A 21,452-nucleotide genomic window follows, 5' to 3' on the forward strand; every position below is an offset into this window, starting at 1 on the left:
GGATCAAGGTATGTTTCCAAGCACAATTCAAGGTGCTGTTGCTGACCTTTAAAGCGCTAAACGGCCTCAGTCTTGTACAGTGGTACCTCTGGTTACGTACTTAATTCGTTCCAGAGGTCTGTTCTTAACCTGAAACTGTTCTTAACCTGAAGCACCACTTTAGCTAATGGGGCCTCCCACTGCTGCTGCGCCGCCGGAGCACGATTTCTGTTCTCATCCTGAAGCAAAGTTCTTAACCCAAGGTACTATTTCTGTGTTAGCGGAGTCTGTAACCTGAAGCGTATGTAACCTGAAGCATATTTAACCCGAGGTACTACTGTATACCTGAAGGAGCATCTCCACCTCCATCATCCAGGTCCGAAACCGAGATCCAGCACTGAGGGCCTTCTCACTGTGAGAAGTGAAGTTACAGGGAACCAGGCAGAGGGCCTTCTCAGTAGTGGCGCCCACCCTGTAGAATGCCCTCCTATCAGATGTCAAGATGAGTAACTATTATATAACCTTTAGAAGACCTCTGAAGGCAGCCCTGTGTAGGGAAGCTTTTGAATGTTTGTTTTATTATGATTTTATATCTATTAGAAGCTGCCTAGAGTGGCTGGGGCAACCCAGTTTGATGGGTGGTGTACAAATAATAGAATTATTATTATTGTCTGCTTTGAATGCAAACTGGATTATTGCATTTGTCCCTCAATCCTATGACTAAACAGCTTTCCACTTCATTCCTTGCTCTACATTTTATGCATCCTCCCAGCATTGCAAAGCTTCTCCCCTTGTTGGAATAATAAGTTGCTATTTTTGGCTGGAAGAATGAACTTACTGTCCTGAGTCAATTTCCCTAGCAAACGACAGCAAGCTAAGCAGCAGGGACCATTTCCTGGCATAATATACAGGGTGAGAGGAGGGACTGGAAAGACGATCTCAAGATACAGCTCCCTTAGCTGTTTTGGGGGACTGGCAGCCACCACAGTCACTGGGAGGCTTCTTAATGCATACAGTGGTACCTCGGGTTACATACGCTTCAGGTGACAGACTCCACTAACCCAGAAATAGTGCTTCAGGTTAAGAACTTTGCTTCAGGATGAGAACAGAAATTGTGCTTCGGTGGTGTGGCAGCAGGAGGAGGCCCCATTAGCTAAAGTGGTGCTTCAGGTTAAGTACGGACCTCCGGAATGAATTAAGTACTTAACCCGAGGTACCACTGTACTGCCTTGTTAAGAGGTATATGCAGGAACTGGAGCTTATACTTTGGTCACAGTGAAAAGCCCAAACTGATAAATGGGCACATACCCTTTTGGAAGCCCATTTACCAAGCTAAGTAAGAGCGGATCACTGCAAAATGCAAGAAGCTTTTTACCCCAGTTGTTGTTTTTTAAGGTCAGCAAGGGACAGGAATGCATGAACACGCAAGCTATCCAGGAAATCTGTCTAAATGCTTACTGCTATTCTTAGTGGAAGAACAACAGATTCGGCCTGGAAGCATCTCCATGATGTCAGAGCATTGTTTCATTACAATGCACTGTCAACCGGATGCAGGACTTGTTCAGAAGGTCAGAGGAGCGCAACTTAAATCCTGGTAGAAAACAGCGTTCAATTACATTTGCCCCGTTCCATGAAAATCAGTAACCATATAACCCGTACTGCATTTACTGGAATCTAATGCTCACCGTTTTGGGGTCAAATTATCTTGAGAAAACTAATGTTTTGGTTTGTGATGTTTCGGTTTGTGGGTTTTCTTCCGTTCATATTTTTATTATGCGTTTTGTGTTTTTATATTGCGAACTGCCCTGAGATCAACGGATGGGGGGCCGTATACAAATCTAATAAGTAAGTAACAATTAAAATTTTCAAATATTTAATATTTGTGCGTGCCAACACACACACACACACACACACACACACACACACACACACACTCTACTCTCGCTCAAGATCCACTGAAAGTGATGGGCAATTTGCCCCATTCATTAGAGCTTTTAGTAAGACTTTCATCCCCCCCCCACACCCCCATTTGATTTGGGAACACTTTGGATCAACAAAAAAGGAGGCTGCCTCTGTCGTGTCCATTTTCATCCTCTTGTCACTCACCACTTGCTTTAGAAGATCCACGCTCAATGCATTTTAGTTCCCAGGCATCTGCTCATGGGGCTCTCCTTTTGGTGAAAGAACCAAAGTAAGGAGGGGCATCTTTTTTCCCTACTGAGGGTCACCTGTGAGTGGGTGCCAGAGGCTAGAGGTGGATGGAGGCACCCTTTCCCTTTTGTGCCACACACATGAATTTAAACAAAGCTCTGCAGGAGACATTACTCACTTTTGAAATAAAGGCATGTGGAAGAAACAGTTTGGTAAATGAATACCGTTTGCCTCAAAATGCTACATTTGGAACAAACTTTATTTCATCTCCCTGCCCCACTGTGCCTTCTGTAGCACGACAGAACACACGCTGACAGTATAATGACTCCGGTTTGGTTTTGAAAACAGCATCAAGATCAAATTCCAGACTGTTTCAATGCGCTTATTTCAACACACTATTTTCATTACGTTGCCCCAGTTTTTCAAAACCACTACATTTCGCATTCCCTCAGGACGAAACACCCCTTACAACAATTACACCACTACGAATTAAAAATTGATTCAGACTAGATGACCATGATTTGCTGTAATGTTTTATGCGGTTGACTATGGGCAGATATACGTTTGTAATATACGAAGCAAAATGACGGAATACATATGGCATTTCTCTGTTGACATAACTTCCTGACCTTGGAAAGAATTAGGAAAATGGCTTTTTCTTAGCAAGAACTTTTCAAATATATCCTGATAACATGATTTTGCACACGATTTGCACAAACACCAAAAGAGTAAATATAAATAAGAAGTTGAACATTCATTTACCTGAGCTTGTTTCATGACATTACATGACAATATATTTTTTATTTTAAAAAATCCCCAATAATTTTAAACAATTATAAAACATTAAAAACTAGAGCTAATAGGAGCATCTGCAACTTCTGTTTAGAAAAAGAATGTGCTGTAAAATACATGCAAGACACTGTTAACCATAATAAATGCTTTCAATACATGAGAAAGAGGCCTTTTAAAGAAAGCTCACTCCTTAAATCATTTGTTTTGAAGAAACTCCAGAGAAGTTAATGGAAGTTCTTCAAAGCCAGTGACTAGAGAACTGTAGTCTGGAATGAATGCTTTCACTGACTGCAGCAGTTTTGGGGACTGGTTCACACAACTGCAAGACCAAGATTCTAGGCCCCACTCAGAGTTGGCCCATTGAAGTTAATGAAAATGCCTACACTGAGCAGGACGACTATTGGCTACAAACCACTCTCTGTACAATGAGCACATGCATTTACCTCCCAGCATGTGAAGAACATGGCAGGCCCAAATCTCAAAACAAAATACTAATGAAAACGTCGTAGAAATTGTGGTTATTCCAATGTCCCTCCATGTAGGGGTGCATGTGGGTGCACTTGAAATTATTCAACCCCAACTGCAAATTGGGTTTATTATCAAGGTTTACAGACTTTGCAATAAGCAAATCAAACGAAAGCGGAAATAGCTCAACACAACGGATGCTTCAAGTGGTTCCCCCAAAGTCAGTTGAAAACGCAACTTATACTGGCTTCTCCAGTCGCACATCTGCAATGGGGGTTGAATAATTTCGATTGCAACTCGTGTGTGTGTGTGTGTGTTTATCCAACTAAAGTTTGTGTGAACCAGCCCTTATTCACAGGTAGATACAGTGCACATTACCTACATCGCAAACACTGGTGCAACTTGTGTTTGTTCTGGTTAAGAAACAGGTCACATCTATGTCATACATTCAAAGCACTCTTGTGTCACTTGCAGTGTTAGAAACTGAGATATGAAAGCTAGGAGCTAAATGGCACCTTAAACCAAGGTTGTGGGTGCAACAACGGGATGTCCAGGTGCGCTTTTTTATAATAAGAATACAAAGCTGGAAATGAATGAACGGCAGCTAAAATATTATGTTCATTTCCCACACAGTCTAGTCCTTCCCCTGCCCACCCCCTAATATTCTTAAGAGGGTCTCTTCTCCAGTCTTCAGAGAGGGGCTGGAAGTGGGGAGGCAGAAAAAGGTCCTCCTTTCCTTCCACTCTGCAGTTTTAATTGGAAATCTTAGGAGCAGCACTGCGCCCAGAGCTCAGAAACTGCTGGCGCTAATGAAATTCCCGGTTGCATAATCCACCTAGAACAATGGGAGTTTTGAACACTGGTCACTTGAACAGTCATGGCATCCCCCAAAGAATTCTGGGAATGATGGTTTGTTAAGGAGGGCTACAGTTCCCAGGATTCTTTGGGGGAAGCCATGACAAGTGGTATAAGAGTGTTGTGTTTGTATGGTGTGGATGTGAATATAAGCAGCACCCTTCAGCTTTACCACTGCTAGATTTTATTGGCGATATGCAGCCATTGGAAGCCAGCCCTTGCAGTGGGAGCAAACCACAGTTTAGAGCCACAGCCTCTTCCCCCGATGCTCCCAGCCTTACCATAGTCTCAGATTTTTAATCTACAGCAGGCGACCACAGAAAGTCACTGGTGGAGCAGGCACATTAAAGGGACTTACATTAATTAGTAGTGACAGTGCTTTGGTTTACATTAGATTTATACTTTTAGCAATGAATGCTTTCTTCCTCACAATCTGCCGAACCTCAGAACCGTAGAGCGTGCGGTGTTTCGCTTCAACCTCTGACTTGTTTACAGATAAGGATGAAATGAGTTGAATGAAAATCAAAGAGGAGGAGAAAGTTGGCTGGATCAGAACCTCATCCTGGATTGGGCAGCAGTGATTGTGAATTACAGATAATTGTTCTTATACTTATTTAAAAATAGGCCTCCAGTTTTATGATCTGATTGACAGCTAACTTCAACAACAAAAACACATTGAATATTGCCTACTCCACTCATAATGTCAATAAAGTTTAAGCAGAAATCATCAGACTTTCTCTGTAGCATGACATCTTCTGGTGAAAGTGAGTTTTACTGAGTTCAGTGGTTTCCCCCCAGGCAAACAGGAATACAATCACAACCTTCATTTGGAGAGGTTACAACATTTCTACTGAGGGCATTTCTAGCCAGACATTGCCTCACAGTTTGACGGGTAATGTCATAATAATCAATTTACATATTTGCCTCCTTTCTATGGTAGGCAGTTCACAATAACACCATCATTCCCTCTCCTCAGGGACCCCTAGATACTGTCGTTCCATGAAAGAAGCGAGGGAAATCCCTAATACAGTTCTCAACATCTCCACTAACAATAATTTGCAGGATTCTTTGAGGGGTAAGCCACGGCAATTAAGTGGGCATCAATTTGACATCTATATTCTACGTAGTACATCCATCCTTAGAGAATTGCAAACAGCATTCACAATAGGAAATTCACAAGCGTTCTTCGGCTGATTCATTGGCTACATGATTGTGACTTGCAAAGCTCTTCGGATGTACATTGGGGAGAACCAACACTTTTTTTAAAAAAAGAGGGTGGGAGAGAAAATTTACATAGTACAATGGGACCTTGGTTGTCAAATGAAATCTTTTCTGGAAGACTGTTCGTCTTCCAAAACATTCAACAGCAAAGGGCTATTGGCAACTTTCATTGAGAAAATTGAAAAACACGCCTCGGAATCCGTTCGACTTCTGAGACCCGTTCAAAAACGGAAGCAATTACTTCTGGGTTTTCGGGTGTTCAGCTTCTGAAATGTTCGGCTTCCGAGACACTCGAAAACCGAAGTTCCACTATACACAGTACAACCTTTCGTTGGCGCACAACCTCTAGCAGAGGGTTCTGACCATGGCTGAAAATCCCAAAGATGGAAAAGGTGACTCAAAGATTTGGCACCACTACAGAGAGCGGAATCCTAGCCAAAAGCATTATTTTAATAAAATAGGATCTTCAAGGGAACAAGGCTCCTGTTTGCCAGCCATGGCAGCACAGGTTCGATCCACAACCACAAAACAGGATTGACTTACTTTATTGTCAAAATGGAGCCTCTGGAACAGGGAATGACAGTTACCCACAACTAGGATAAAAAAGAAGAAAGAGAGTACTTGGTGCCTTAAGAGATGGGGAACCTGTGATCCTCTAGATGATGCTTGACTCCAAACTCCCATCAATCCCGGACAACATAGTCATCAGTCAGGGATGATGAGAGATGTCGTTCAGCAACACCTAGAGGGCAACAGGTTCCCCAGCCTTGGATAAGCTGGTACACAAAACTCAATTGAATGGCTTAGAGTTGCTATGGCAACTGTACATTCATCTACATTCATATAGGTAACCTTCATTCAATGCCTTGAAACATACTGACCCTATTTCTGGACAGCCCCCCCCCCCTTTTTTAAGGCAGACAAGCAACTTGATTTCACTGATACAAAATAAGAACTACACAGACCCATTCATATTGAGGCAAAATAAAAAATCTGAACAGTTACAAACACCGTTGGGTGAGGAAAACCAAGTAAAATTTTTATATATAAAATATATATATATATACATATACAACCTAGTCCAAAAGTGTCCATACAAAGGGACCACTAAAATAATAAAAAATAGACTTTAAAGGCATATTCAGGCTAGCTCGTGATGTACAAGGCATTTGACAGAGACGGGTTTCTGTAAAACAGGAGTGAAAAACCTGTGGCCCTCCAGCTGCTGCTGAACCCCAAAACCCATCATTCCTGGCCACTTGCCATGCTGACGGCATGATGGAAGTTGGAGTCCAAAGTGTCTAGAAGGCTGTTGTAGCCTGGGCATCATTTTGTAAAGCACATTCAAGTGGGGTTGGAGACCCCAGACTACGTGGTTCTAAGGCCCTTCCAGACATGCTTTTTTGTGTATTCATAACGATTTGTGCCCATGCTGGCTAGGGCTGAAGGGAGTTGGAATCCTGTAACATCTGGAGGGCCAAAGGTTTTCCTGCCCCTGCTGTAAAAGATCTAAGAGGGTTGAGCTTATTCTGCCTTCATCTGCTCCCTGACATCTAAGGGCAAGGTTTCAAACAAGGCGTCTTCGACCACCAGGCCGCTCCTTTTCAGTGCTCTGCATTCACCGAGTTCATGGGGGAGAAATTCCAGGTGATTTCCTTTGATGTCCAAGTAGGTCAGCAATACCAGATTCCCAATTTTAGGCGAGAGAACGGACAAGTTGTTCTTCCCAATCTTCAGTGTCTTGAGTTTTTTGCAGAAGTAGAGCTCGTCTGGCACACTCTCCACTTTGTTGCAAGTGATTGAGAAATACTGTAAACTTTGCAGCACCCCAATTTCCGGGGGAATGAACCGGATGTCATTGTAAGACAAGTCTAAGTATCTAATTTTGTTACAGAGGAAGAGGTGGGATGGGAGGACCTCTATCTTGTTGTGGCTGAAAGAAAGACGTTCCAGACTGGAGAGCTTCTTTATGTGCTCAGGGATGTAGGTTATACTGTTGTGCCACAGCTTGAGGACGATGAGTTTCCTAAGGTGTTGAAAGCTAACAATTTCCTCTATCGATTTGAGGTTGTTTTCCTTCAGGTCTAATTCCTGGAGGCTGGCAAGACTGAACACAGCGTGAGGAATGCGCTCCAAGTCGCAGTGCACCAACTCTAGTTCCGTCAAGTTGGCCATTTTCTTCAAGTTGTTGAGCATCACCAGCTTAGTGCCGTCGTTGTGGATGCACATTTTCAGAAGGTGACTCGAAACATCAACCACAGACTGTGGGATTTTGGACAGGTTGCTTTTAATGTACAGAACTTTCAGATTCTTGAGCTCCCGAAAGGACTCCAAAGTTATATTTTTAGAAATGTCATGGCACAAAGAACCAATCAAGTTCAACTCTTCCAAATTTCTGAGCCCATACATCCAAGGTGGCAGCTCTCGGAAGTCATCAAATTTGACATTCAAGACTTTCAGATTTTCTTTCAGGAATGCCAAGGCTGCACTGTGGATCTTTGCCGAACATTGGTACAATGAGAGCTCCTGGAGGTTATCCAACTGCACAATGGTGGCTGGTATCATGACGTTGTTAATTATTTCGAATTTCAGCGCTTGAACCTCTGTTATTTCAAAAACTGTGTCGGGGAGTCCAGACAGCATAAAGAGCTGTAGCTCCAAACGGTTGTGGGCATTCATCTGCAGTCTTTGCCTCAACTTCTCCGCAGTCCACTCGTTGTTCAGATTAAGCTGTTTCAGTTTGTTTTCGCTGACCTCAGAAAGGAACACAGCAAATCTCTTGGAATAAAGTGGGTCATATTGGTCTATCATGTGTAGCATAAACGCAAAGTCGTTGCGGACATCTGGGATGTCGTCGATGCCAGTCTCTTGCCGGACATACTCAAAAGAGTATTCTTTGAGCGAGCGGTAAAATAGCCAATACAAAGTGTAAAGGCATGTAAATCCATAGATGCTTACAAAGCACAAATAGCAGAAGGAAAGTTTAGAAAACAGATGCGCCATCGTATGGTTGCAAGAAAAGTTCTTATAACCGGTCATGTCCTGGATGTCAACATCGCAGTCTACAGTGAACTGAACCTTTGAAACAAGGGCGCTGTTGTAGGCAATGATGATAAGAAATTTAATCACCTTCAGCACCGTTTGACGAACGTACATCGCGTACAGCAGGTCCCCTTCTTCAACATGAAGCCGGAACTTCTTCACTTTCTCAAACAACGCTTTGGCCTGCTCTCCTTCCTTTTTATCCAGAGCTCCCGGGGTCCCTTTATCCACAATGAACTTCTCAGGTATGGATCTCAGAGACTGAGCCTGGACCAAAGTCCCCTCTGCGCTAGGTTGGACTGTGTTTGACCTGCTGATGTTGTTCTTCCTGTTGTCCTTCTCTTCTGAGTCTTCTCCAGAGACCTCTGACAAAGCCCTCGTGGTCCAAGGAGAGTCAAAGCACTTCCCCAGGATGGAGATGAAGTGTTCGATTTTGGAACTCGACCCGGGGAATTTGAACCAGAAGTTGCTACACAGCATGAACACCAGAGTGTGGATGAGGACAAGGTAAGGGAAGTATTTTGCGTACCAATGCAGGGCACGCTCGTAGCACATTTGGTTGATGAAGCTGTACTGCTGGAGGTCCAAGTCAGTCTTGAGGCCCTTCATTTCAACAGTAGCAGGAGGTGTGGATGGCTTGGGGGGAAGAAATGGAGTCGCGTCAGAGTCTAGATTTGACACATTGGGAAGGTGAGAATTGGTCTGCTGAGGCTGCACCCTTTTTGGAAGGCATATGATCTTATCCTGCATAACCTGCAATGCACACAAACAAAAAAAAAGTATTTTAAAAATTGTACCATTTTTCTTTCAAGTAAAAGCACGCAATCTGCTTGATCTCAAAGAATAAGGGAATGGTCTACACCACATATTTATGGCCTGTAGTGCTATCGTAATATTTTGACCAATGACATGTCCCTTACTTGTTGATACTAGAATCAAGCAGCTGTGGGAATGAACACAGAAACTCACAGTACTGTGCTTCTTTAGATTGCACATTTACATATAATATATTTTCAGTCTGCTCCCCCTCAAGATTTTTGTAGCCGATTTACAGGATCCCCACTTCTTTCAGGTTATATGAGAGCCAGCGTGGCGCTGTGGTCAAGAATAGTGTTTCTCATGCATGGGTCCCCAGCTGTTGTTGGACTACAACTCCCATCATCCTCAGTGGTCAGGGATGATGGGAGTTGTCGTCCAACAACAGCCAGGGACCCACGCTTGAGAAACACTGGATTACAGTGTTGCACTAAGACCTGGGAGGTTGTGGTTCTGGTCCCCACTCAGCCATGAAGCTCATGGGGTGACCATGGACCAGCCACTGTCTCTCAGCCTAACCTACTTCACAGGGTGGTTGTGAGGATAAAATGGGGAGGGGGAGGACCATGTACCTGAGCTGCTTTGGAGGTCTGGTGGGAGATAAATGCATCAAATAAATAAATCAGTACCCAAAGCCACCTTGGCTGGCACTGATGGAATCACAAAATAGTAGAGTTGGAAGAGACCACAAGGATCATCTACTTCAATCCTCGGCAGCGCAGAATTTTTTTTGCCCAACATGGGGCTGGAACTCACAGCCCTGAGATTAAGAGTCTCATGCTCTACCAACTGAGCTATCCAGGAAGCCGTAGTCCAAAACGAACGGAGGGCCCCAAATTGGAGCAGGCTGCTCTAAGTCAAACAGCTATTAGGAACCGCTACAACCTACCACCTCTCAGTGGTGTAACATGGGCCACCCCACAGGGGTGATTGCCCCAGGTGCGAAATTGTTAGGGGGTGCAAAATGTCAATCCCTGATGCTGCCTCAATACAGCTGCGCTCTTCCGTTGCTTGGCTCCGTTGAAAATGCAAACCAGAAAGTGACAACAGAATGCCTCTTCTTTTCTTATCTCTGCGGCTGTGATCTCCTGGGTGATGCTGACGCTGTTAGGCAGTTGAATGCAATGCGTACTCTATCCATTTCCCTCCCATTCCCACACCCTCCGCACAGCCCCGGGAGCTGGCAACCCACGCTATGACACTGCCACTACTGTGCTGCTGGTGGTAATTGTTCTGTCCGCTGCCACACAGAGTGGATGCTCACAGCCCTTTCAAGGCGAATATGCGCAAGACAGATGAGAAGGCTTTGCCAAGGAAGAAGTCCATGCATGTGGAGAAGCATCTACTTCCCTTCAGAACACAGTGGAGAAATGACTCACCACATCAGTGCTTATATACGACCACAGTTCTGCGGATGACAAATTTCTTTTTCCATCCCCGGTACAATTAGTCTGGCGCTGTTTCCGAGGACGGCGCAACCCGAAAATGCGGCTGTAATGTACCATTACAAAGTGCTCAAGGCTCCTCGGGTGCTTTCAACTGTCATGTGTCTGACAGGGAACCAGACACCTCGCAGGATTCTACCCTCTAAATTAAATATTTAGCACTGTTATCAATAACAGTGACACTGCAGATGATGGATTGGTCTCGGCTACTGGCATTACTTGAGCGATCACAGATTCATGCCAGGAGGGAAAAATCCTCATTGGCTTCGGTTGAAGGCACAGCTTGCTATCTAGAAAGAGCATTTATAAAATAGCAATAGGCAGGAATGCAAATATTTGCATTCTCACATGCCATTTCCCGGAGCTGTGCGCGCTTTGCACATTCTGAGTGTGCTTACTTCAGCAAAAAAGAACTGGTTGGTGGCTTCTATAGCCAAACAAGATCCATTTTCAGTATATTCATGCAATAGTTTAAGGATTCGGTAGTGCAAAAAGAAGGAACGGCCAGAGCCAAGAAAGAGGCAGGCAGCCATGCCACGAGGTCAAAATGGGCAACCTGAACACAGCTCAGTTTGTTCCTGAGGGCAGATGCGCAATGTACATTTAAAGCACATTCGGTGCACATTTACAGCGCATAGCTTCCCCCAAAGAAACTGGGAACTGTAGTTTGTTAAGGTTGCTGGCAATTGCAGTGCTGTGAGGGCGAAACCACCATTCCCATTATTATTTTTTTGGTGGGAGTCATGTGCTAATATTTACAGGACCGCCTCTCCTGGTATGCCCCGCAGATGACCTTAAGGTCTATGAATAACCATAGTTTAGAGGTTCCGGGCCCTAAGGGAGTCAGACTATCCTCCACCAGGGCCAGGGCCTTTTCAGTGATGGCTCCGACCTGGTGGAATGCTCTGTCCCATGAGACTAGAGCCCTTCAGGATTTAACCTCCTTCCATCAGGCCTGTAAGACAGAGCTATTCCACCTGGCCTTTAATTTGAATTCAGCCTGATCTTTTATTTCCCTTCCCTTCTCTTCCCTCCCCTTCCCCTTTTATGAAGATTACCCACTCTGAGAGCCCACAGCTAATTCTCCCCTGGCCTCCTCACTGGCCCAAGTAGGACCAATTCAGCCAGCTAGCCCTGGGGAATATCTAATGCTTATTTCCCCTAAACTGATTTCTGAATTTTGAATTTTATTGTTATTCATGTTTTTATATTGTGTTTTATGCTGCTTTTACAATTAAGTGTTTTAAATTTGTTGTTAGCTGCCCTAAGCCCAATTTTTGAACCGGGAAGGGTGCGGTATAAATTATTAATATTACTATTATTATTATTTGCTAATATTAAGCACAGTCTCTAATTTAATTAACTGTAAGATAACCACGGGCACTACAGGGCTGGATCCAGACTTAGTAATACTTACCGGTATATCAGATCAGACCCATTGAAATCACTGACTTTTGAGTCCCCTTCTGCACTACACATTTAAAGTAGCTTCATACCATTTTGAACATGGCTCCCCGCCCCCCCATTATCCTTTAACTGTAGTTTGTTAAGGGTAAATGGCCACCTGTCATGGATGCTTTAGCTGAGATCCCTGCATTGCAGGGGGTTGGACTAGATGACCCTTGGGGTCCCTTCCAACTCTAAGGTTCTACGTTGTTAGGAGAGCCCTATTACCCTCCCAGAGCTACAATTACCAGAGTGGTTTAACAGTCAGTCACTCTTGCCAAGGAACCCTGGGAATTGTAGCTCTTTGAGGGGCAATAGGGGTCTAACAACTCTCAAGATCAATAAAAACTACAGTTCCCAAGATTCTTTGGAAGAAGCAATGACTGCTGAAGGTGGTATGATGGGCAGTGCAGATGGGACCTTGAAATCCCATTTAACTAGGATTAAGCCTTTTTGAATTCAATAGGACTTCTCTGAGCATACATGGTTAGGATTGTGCTGTCTGTGTAGATCCAACCCAGAAAAGACCGAGAGATGCAAAAAGAAATATAAACCTCAAGCTGTTGCCCCAAGGGGAATGTATTGGTCTTGCAATGCCTAATATGGTTCAAAAGAACATCTCTCAACTTCCTTAGGTAGTTTTCCTGGGTCAACGGGGGCTTCCTCATAATTCTATTCCAACAGAATGTTACAAAACTTTTGACACTGTTGTAGAGACCACCCTAAACAAGTCCGGACAATCTGATGTTGTTTAAACTTTCAGATAAACCTTGTGGAATTAATATGAGTTATTAGTTAACAGGCAAGCCATTAAGACTTTCCATTATTTTGCCTTTCGGGAACATTTATTAATTAGAGGGCACAAAATAAAACAAACACTTCCATGTCATTTCTAAGCAGAACCAAGGGAGAAAAATAAGACCAGAGATTGCCAAATGGGACAAAGAAGAGGGAGAGAGGCAGAAATGGGTGCTGCTTTTTCCTTCAAAGAATTCAAGCTATTTAAGAAAGTATCACACACAAAAATGGTGGGAGGGGAGGATGGACTTGGTGTTGCCAAGCAAGAAAATGGATCAGGCTCAAAGCTTCTTAATTGTTTGCATTTTGACTTGATGGGGAAACGACAAATTCTGAGGTTTCGTTTTGCAACTTTCAGGTGCACTTTGAGATCTTTTAAGTGGAGTGAATTTTAGCAGCAGGGAGCCAAAAGAACTGTGGGCAGGTTTTTTAAAAGAATGTTCATGTGGATTCTGTTCATTGATTAGATTCCAACCTATAAGCACTTAAAAAAAAAAATGGAAAGTGTTCCATTTAGTAGTTTCTCTCCTGTATTGTTTAACCAAGGATTAGTAGTACAGTTGTACCTCAGAAGTTGAATGGAATCCATTCTGGAAGTCCATCCGACTTTCAAAATGTTTGGAAATCAAGGTGCGGCTTCCGATTGGCTGCAGGAAGCTCCTGCAGCCAATCGGAAGCTGCAGAAGCCCTGTCAGATGTTCTGGTTCCAAAGAACGTTCACAAACCAGAACACTCACTTCCGGGTTTGCGGTGTTCAGGAGCCAAAACGTTTGAGTCACAAGGTGTTTGTCAACCAAGGTACAACTGTAGTAGCAGGAGTAGTGGTAGTAGTAGTAGTAGTAATAATAATAGAAATTGTGACTATCTGTCTTCCACTCTGACCAACTCTGCTAGCACTTGGGAACAGTTTTCCAGCCCTACCTTGGCAGCATCAGATTGCATTCCTGTTTATTTACCTGCAGTGTGCAACCAAAGACGCCAATCATCAACATGGCAACGGAAAGGTAGTCTGTAAAGACATCCCACCACGGCTTCAGCACCCGGAAGGCTGGCTGCTGCTCAGAGAACTGGCGGAATTCAGTGATAGGAATCATCGTCCTGAAAGACAGTGAAGGGTGGCGGGGTGAAATGGTTATTTGGTTCCACGTAACTTAAAAAGTGAAAAGACCCGTTTTCCTCCTCTGTTCAAGGAGGTCACAGAAATTCGCACTGATGTGATGGCCTGGCCCATGAAACCTAGAAGCAGATGTTGTTAGTCATCAAATCAGGAGGTCCTTGGTAGCATCAGCTCTTCTCCAGTCTCTCCACTGAACTTCCCAAGGCAGTGGTTGGTTTCCCAGGCTGGCTCTCTGATTTGTTGGGAACCTCACAAGGCAACCCAGTGCCCCAGATGTTGCTGGAATACAACTCCCATCATTCCTGACCGAGGCAGGCTGATGGGAGTTGAAGTTCAACACTGACCACCCTTGTTATAAGGGAGTGCATCAAGCTCTTTCCAAACTTGGAAACTCTATTGGGGACTTAAGAGTTATCAGGCCAGGGCTTCCCAAGTCTGACCTGTCCTAATAGGAGAACTGCTCCTTAGAATTCAAAACCTTGCTTTCCAGACCTGTCTGAATGGGACCTGCCTCATTCTAAAACAGGCTGATTATGGACCCCAACCTACCTGTCAGTTCCAACTGGGGAGACTCCTTTCTGTCTTTTCCAGCAGCTCTTGGGGACCCAATTTATATCAGCTCCATGGTGGAGTGGAAGCTTTTCATACAAGAGATCCCAGATTCCATATCTGCTATCTCCAGTTACAGCTGGGAAAATCTCCCATCAAAACCCCTGGAGAGCTTATGCCAGCCAGGGTAGACAACTTTGATCTAGATGAGCCAACTTTGATCTTATCTGACTCAGAATAAGGCAACTTCACATCTACTGCTCACCTGTGGCTTCTTCCCGAGCCATTATGGTAGTGCCTCAATCCAGTAGCCCTGAGGAACGTACATATAAATTATCTCCAGTCTGGTACTATGCCCTAGAAAAGCAGAGAATTAGTCACTGCCCTTCCAAGGCCCCAACAGGTTTTTTTTGGGGGGGGGTTGTTTGGACACCTTGTATCACATCATCAGTTGCATAAGGAGGATGCTAAATGAATATTACAGAGATCCACACTCACCTTATGTACGAAGCATTTTTTTAAGCTGCAGCATTGCATTCCTTTGCTTGTGGAATTCAACTGGGTTACGAATACCTCTTATGTTCATATTCACAATTTCAAAAGTCTCTGATACTCTGATGATTCCAGGACTAGTGTTGAAATCCAAACTCCGGACACCATTAGAAGCAATGTGGGGAAGATTTTTCCCCCTCTTCTGTTTCACAAGCTCATTAGCAAAAATGAATGGATGCCAATTGCAAATACAGTATTCGGCAAGAACGGCAGATTTGAGTTTCTAGCTTTGCTTGCTAAGCAAGGCTAAAGCGAACATTAGATCACTCTCTAGGAGGGCATCAGAAAAATTCCTGAAGCAAAGTGCCCTAATAAGCATAGGGGGGAACCCAGTTCAACATTTTCCTGAAAACCCCCATCGCAGAACATTAGCCGGTCAAGGACACCACTTGAAAATGCAGATGCACCAGAAGCTATTATCATGTGCAAAAATCTGCGCTCGGTGCACATGTAAGCAATGTGCTTGAATTGAAAGGTCACAACTGCCCACCTGCACTGCAATTCCACTGGAGAGGGAAACAAACTGCCAGACACAGCAGAAAGAGCCGTCTAACCTTTTCTCAAAGGACAACAATCCTATTCCATGCTATCATTCAAAAGACCATGAAGTGAACTGCACAGAAAATGGAGGATGATTTATTCCGCCCCGCCCCCCTCTTATTTTTGCTTTCCTCTTTGAAGAATGGTTTGGTAAAGCTCTGCCAAAAGTTACGGGAAAGCACGAGGTCTCTTGCTTCTGTAGTTCCTGTACTCCCCTGGGAGAACAGAATCAATTCATTAGAGGATTCAGCAGCACAGGCTACACAAACCTAATTGTCCTCTGCACTTCTGTCTCCGCACGGTCTCTGTGAATCCACGGGAACCTTTGCTGCACTGTATCTGTTCTCAGAACTGTGGTCTGGGTTGTGTGAACTGGGCCAGGGAATATGGGGATGGATGGTCCAAGACTCTTGTTTTCAGATCTGTTCCAACCCTATGATTCCACGACATCCCATTTGGATTTCTGAAAATCTCTACTTGCTTTCAATTTCTTTTCTATAAACAAGTTACTCCTTGCTAAGGGTGGTGTTTCAAACCAAGCAAACAGGGTCTTTCAAAGCCCCTTTCAAACTGTTGCTTCCATATCATGGAATCAATAATGTTGGGGGAAACCTAAATCAACTTTCTGTTTGATACAGGAAGTCTAGAGCTAGGACTTCCCCCATCAGATACTACGAGAGCTTCAGCAAGTGTTGTTCTCCCCTGAATGAATCAGGGTCCTCAGATTCTCAGCTTTCTTTAAAAAGAGAGAGTACATTTTCAGCATTTGTAGGACTTGAGACATGAGGCAAAATGTACAAGAATTTGGCTTGTTAGAATTTACTTGTTTATTTATTTAAATATGTGCGTACAACTGTGTCACAACAACGGCAATTTATCAAAGCGGCTGACAGCAATAAAACCACACAGTAAGGCCATAAAAGAGTTAAAAACAGACATCAATTAACGGTTGTGGAAGGAAGTGTCCTTAATTGCCTGCACCTGCCCAGCAAAATGTGAAAGTTTCCAGCAGGCATTTAAAAGTTGGCACAGAAGTTGCCTGCTGAAACTCTGTTGGCAGAGTATTCTACAGGACTGAGCTGATGACACCAAAGACTCTGCTTCTCGTTGTTGTCAAACGAGCCTCACCAACTCAGGGAATGACCAATGACACATCTGCAGATGATCTCAGTGATCGAGCTGGGATTTAAGGATTCAGGACATCCCCTGAGGTACCCTGGTCCTAAGTTGTGCAGGGACACATTGTTCAGGCCTGCAGGAAGACATTATCTAGCGATGCAGACGTCAGAGACTTCTACATAAACACGAACTTTGGTGATGTCTCCTTGCTGACTCCCCTGACTTCAGGAACTTACACAGAAAGAGATCAATGCTCTCCCCCACTGGGCAAACAGAAGCACTAGCAAACCTAACATTTCCTAAACAAATTAAGGGGAAATAAGATAATGAGCTTGAGGCAGGGAATTGGGAGGGAAGCAATTTAGCTGCAGATTCTAAAATGGTCTCTTTGAATTCTGTGTTTTTCTAATTAGCTTTCATCAGTGGAAATAAAGAAAAGCTGTCCAGACAGCAAGGAAGTATTAAGTATTTTTGCCTTTGGAGATGCAAGTATACGTCAGACTTCAGGAGGTCCATATGGCCTGCGTTCCTGGATAAGAAGAAAATTAATTCATTCATCTTCTGCCCACTGGCATCCTAAGGGAATGGCACTTGGGTGAGTCTTCAGGACAAAAACAGGCTTGGTTGCAGAATTGTTCTCAGAAGAGAGACAGGCAAGGGATGAGGATGGTAGCCAGATCAAAATAAAACAAAATCCTGGGGTTTTGAAGCTCGGGCTACAAGCTTATACACATCTAATTTGTTTGAAGAAGTAGCTGCAACGTTAGCCATTTCTCCTAAAGTATTTTGGCACTGTGCTGATAAGCTGCAAATGATCTGCAAAGCCATCACCTCTTAAGGGTTTGGCCCAATGCCCAAAATGACTTCAGGACGGCTCTTTGGGAACAGATCCTGGCTCGGTGAAGCAAGTGGAAATTTTTTGGTCTTGAACTAGATGGGCAGAGGATCAAGCACGACCCAAAACTGTGACTCCACACAATATGGTACAAAGGAGGCACAATTAAAGTCTTTGTCTCACAAGTAGCAGATGAGGTGATAGGCCTTTCTAGACTGTACTCATTCAGACCAGAGGTGGAGGCTTCAATTATAGCAGGAACGGGAAGCATGCAGCCCCCTAGATTTTGTGGTACCCGCAGCCCTCATCATCCCTGACCATTGGCCATGTTGGCTAGGGCTAATGGGTGTTAGAGGTCCACAGATTCTCCATCCTTACATTATAGAAACCTTCTATAATAAACATTCCTATAGAAAATTAGCCCCCAAGGGAGAATGTTAGAATAGAACTGTATTCTTCTCATCACCTATTTTTCTGTGTGTGGGGGGATCTTTTTATTTTTGATAAGGGGAAGCATTCAATAGTTTGAAACCCCACCTGAAGTCTCAGATGGTACAGTCCAGACACAGGTTTCCATACTGTTTTGGATGACTGGGCCAATGATTGTTTTTGTCCCGATCCATGGGGATGCCTACCACCACAAAGAGGTTATGACCCCCCAAAAGGGGAAAGGTCTGTATTCATATGGATGCAAGCAGACAGGAAGGTGAGGTGAAGCAGGATCAGCACCTTGGGAGAAGAGCCTAGACGTGGATTTCAGGACCACAGTTAGCGATCCTGCAGCTGAGGCAAGCATAAAAGTGTCTCATCAGTGTCCTGAAGTAGCAGCAGATCCTTATTGTCTGTGTTAGGTATTCATTAACTAGAGACCCAGCCCCCTGAATCTGACTGGTTAAAAGTCCCACGGCCTTCCTCTGCAGCCATTGGCTTCTTCTAGGTCCCGAGTTTCAAGTTGTGGGGACATCTCAGGGCTCTCCTGGTCCTCTAAGTCATCTGTGGGTCAACCTCAGAGCCTGATGACAAAGGGGTCTCTTGAAGGTTTAGGGGAGGAGGTGTGGGCTCTGGTGACAGCAGCTCTGCATGACATGGACCAAGGAATGGATCCATCTCCTTGAGGCTCACATCACTGGAGGACTCCGCTTCTGTAGATTCCAGGTCTGGGGCCATGGCAATTCTGTATTTTTGAAAGCCAGCTGAAAAACGGCAGCCAACTGCTTCTAGGACAGCCTTTCTCAACCTGTGGGTCCCCAGATGTTGTTGAACTACAACTCCCATCACCCCTGGCTAGCAAGGCCAGAGCTCAGGGATGATGGGAGTTGTAGTCCCACAATATCTGGGGACCCACAGGTTGAGAACCGCTGTTCTAGGAGAACTGTACTGAATGTTTTTGTGCACCTATCATCATCTAAAACTTAAAAGTATGCACAGAGAAATTAAACTTGCTACACAGCCTGAACAAGAATAAAGTGCAACTGATGCTTATGCTGATACTACATGCTTTAGTGCTGGTATTGACGGCCCCTTTCCTGCTATCTCAACACTTCTGTCCATTATCTTATAGTCCAAAAGTTCCAACATAGGCTGAAATCCTATGCACATTTACCTGGAAATAAGCACCACGGAGGGGGTACATCTGAGTCGACATCTGCAGAAGGGAACAGCTAGTTAACCTCTTGTTTCTTAGAAATTTGTGTCTCATCATTTAGCAAATGATGGCTGAATTACAGTTTGAACACTGAGACTTCTTCTTGCGATGAAGCATTCTTTCTGACTCTCACCGTGTGTATGTATATCCGTCTTTCGCCTAAAGAGGAAGGTGAGGCATGGAAGAAATCACACAAAGAACAGAACTTCAAATCCCAAACTCCCTTTAGCTAATCCTAGGGTCTATTTCTCAGATGATGCAGAGCCACCACATCACACACCCAACTTTTTTGGTCGGATGCTTGCAGGCGATGCTGTCCAGCCAATTGCTAATGCTACACAGTGGCCCTGGACTACAAATTCCATCATTCCTGACTATTGGCTATGCTGGATGGAGCTGATGGGCATTGGAGTCCAGACCTGAAGACCCATTGGTTCCCCACTTCCTGCTATGCAAAAGCACTTTGAACCAAACTGGTAACTCTCCAATAATCCATCCTGGCATAGTTGTACTCTGACTTCGCAGTACAGTGGTACCTCGGATTACATACGCTTCAGGTTACATATGCTTCAGGTTACAGACTCCGCTAACCCAGAAATAGCGTTTCAGGTTAAGAACTTTGCTTCAGGATGAGAACAGAAATTGTGCTCCGGCGGCGCGGCAGCAGCAGGAGGCCCCATTAGCTAAAGTGGTGCTTCAGGTTAAGAACAGTTTCAGGTTAAGTATGGGCCTCCAGAACGAATTAAGTACTTAACCCAAGGTACCACTGTACTACTTTTTGCTCAATGCCAAAGCAGCTCCCTCTGAGTCTTAGATGCACATGGGTGTTTCTATGCGTGATTTATAGTGTCATCTGGAGAAGTCACTGACAGCAGCACTCAGAGCTGATTCCCATATTAATCTCGAAAGCATTTATCTTCATTAAAGAATTAGAGAGCTTGCAGTCTTAATTTATAGACCTGGTCTATAATAAACCTGATGCCTTATTGCCCAGGATTTAAATGTTCCAAATGCATTTCAATTGCTTTCACTCAATGCCCAGTAGTTGAACAGTTAAGAAGGCTTTGTAGTGCTGTGGGCTCTTCAGAGGTTGCAATGCTTTTTATATAATGTTGTAGGATAATTTTCAATCACAGGTGCAGAAGGGGCACTTTTACCTTACCTATGCTAGGGTAAATGAAAGGGAAACAGACAAGGCATGAACATGGGGTAATAATCCTGACGTGCTAGAAATCTGCATCTAATAATATCTGCTTGCCAAGTTGATTTGAATGGGACTTTTGGAGAAATGAAAATGCTTAGGATTGTAATCTATATAACCTGCTGTCCATGAAACCTGATCCTTCCTGCAGATTTTGCAAAGCAAGCATTCTAGATCCTCTGATCAACGATTTGGCTCTTCGTTGGCTGAATAAATGTCAGAACATAGGTGGGAGACATGCCATTTTCCAGTCCCCTGAAAGATACGCCCTTAGTTGCACCAAGAGCTGTCTGAATCAGCTCCAGGCTCTACTGATTTGATCATTTGCGCTAATCCTGTAGCCACTTTTGAAACTTGCAAAGAGGAGCAAGCAGATGATGGTGTTCCTTGTGTTACTGTACCACACCTTGAAATGTTAGCGGGGATTCATCCAGGGAAAAGCCTGCACTGCTGCAACATAGCTCCTGCTTCTCAAATATTGGGAGAAAGCAAATGGGCAGACCCAGGATGCCTGCATTCCATTTGCAGGGCCAGGTTAGAAGCATCAAAAGCTGAGTCAGACCACTGGTCCCTTTTGCTCAGTATTGTATCCACACAAACTGGCAATGGCTCTCCAGAGTGTCAGACGGTGAGGGAGGTCTTTCTCTAACTGGAGATCCTGGGGACAGAACCAAGCCATTTAAGAAACTCAGATAAATAAGCTAGGTGCCAAATGACTCCTTAAACCAAAATGGAACATCTAGTTGCCATTTGGGGGCAATACTGCTCCCAAGTCTGATTTTGGATTGATTATTTGGCTAGTTCAGATGACAACCTTGAGCTAGGTTAAGAACTCTGAGAACTTAAAGAAGAAAAGTCACTTGATGCAGGGACAGTCCACATAT

General features: G+C 44.2%; 1 protein-coding gene across 1 annotated transcript in view; it reads right to left on the bottom strand.

Moving 5' to 3' along the window:
• Nucleotides 1-2,645: 2,645 nt before the first annotated feature.
• The window catches only part of LRRC8C (leucine rich repeat containing 8 VRAC subunit C), a 36,739-nt gene continuing 17,932 nt past the window's right edge, over nt 2,646-21,452 (bottom strand). Inside the window, exons 2-3 of the mRNA XM_082227852.1 lie at nt 13,967-14,108; nt 2,646-9,258 (exon numbers count right to left, since the gene is read on the bottom strand). Coding sequence (XP_082083978.1) covers nt 6,988-9,258; nt 13,967-14,104 — 2,409 coding nt within the window. The 5' untranslated portion in view covers nt 14,105-14,108 and the 3' untranslated portion in view covers nt 2,646-6,987. The remainder of the gene's footprint in view (nt 9,259-13,966; nt 14,109-21,452) is intronic.

The sequence above is a fragment of the Podarcis vaucheri genome (genome assembly GCF_965113315.1).
Source record: "Podarcis vaucheri genome assembly, chromosome: 6".
Taxonomy (NCBI): Eukaryota; Metazoa; Chordata; class Lepidosauria; order Squamata; family Lacertidae; genus Podarcis; species Podarcis vaucheri.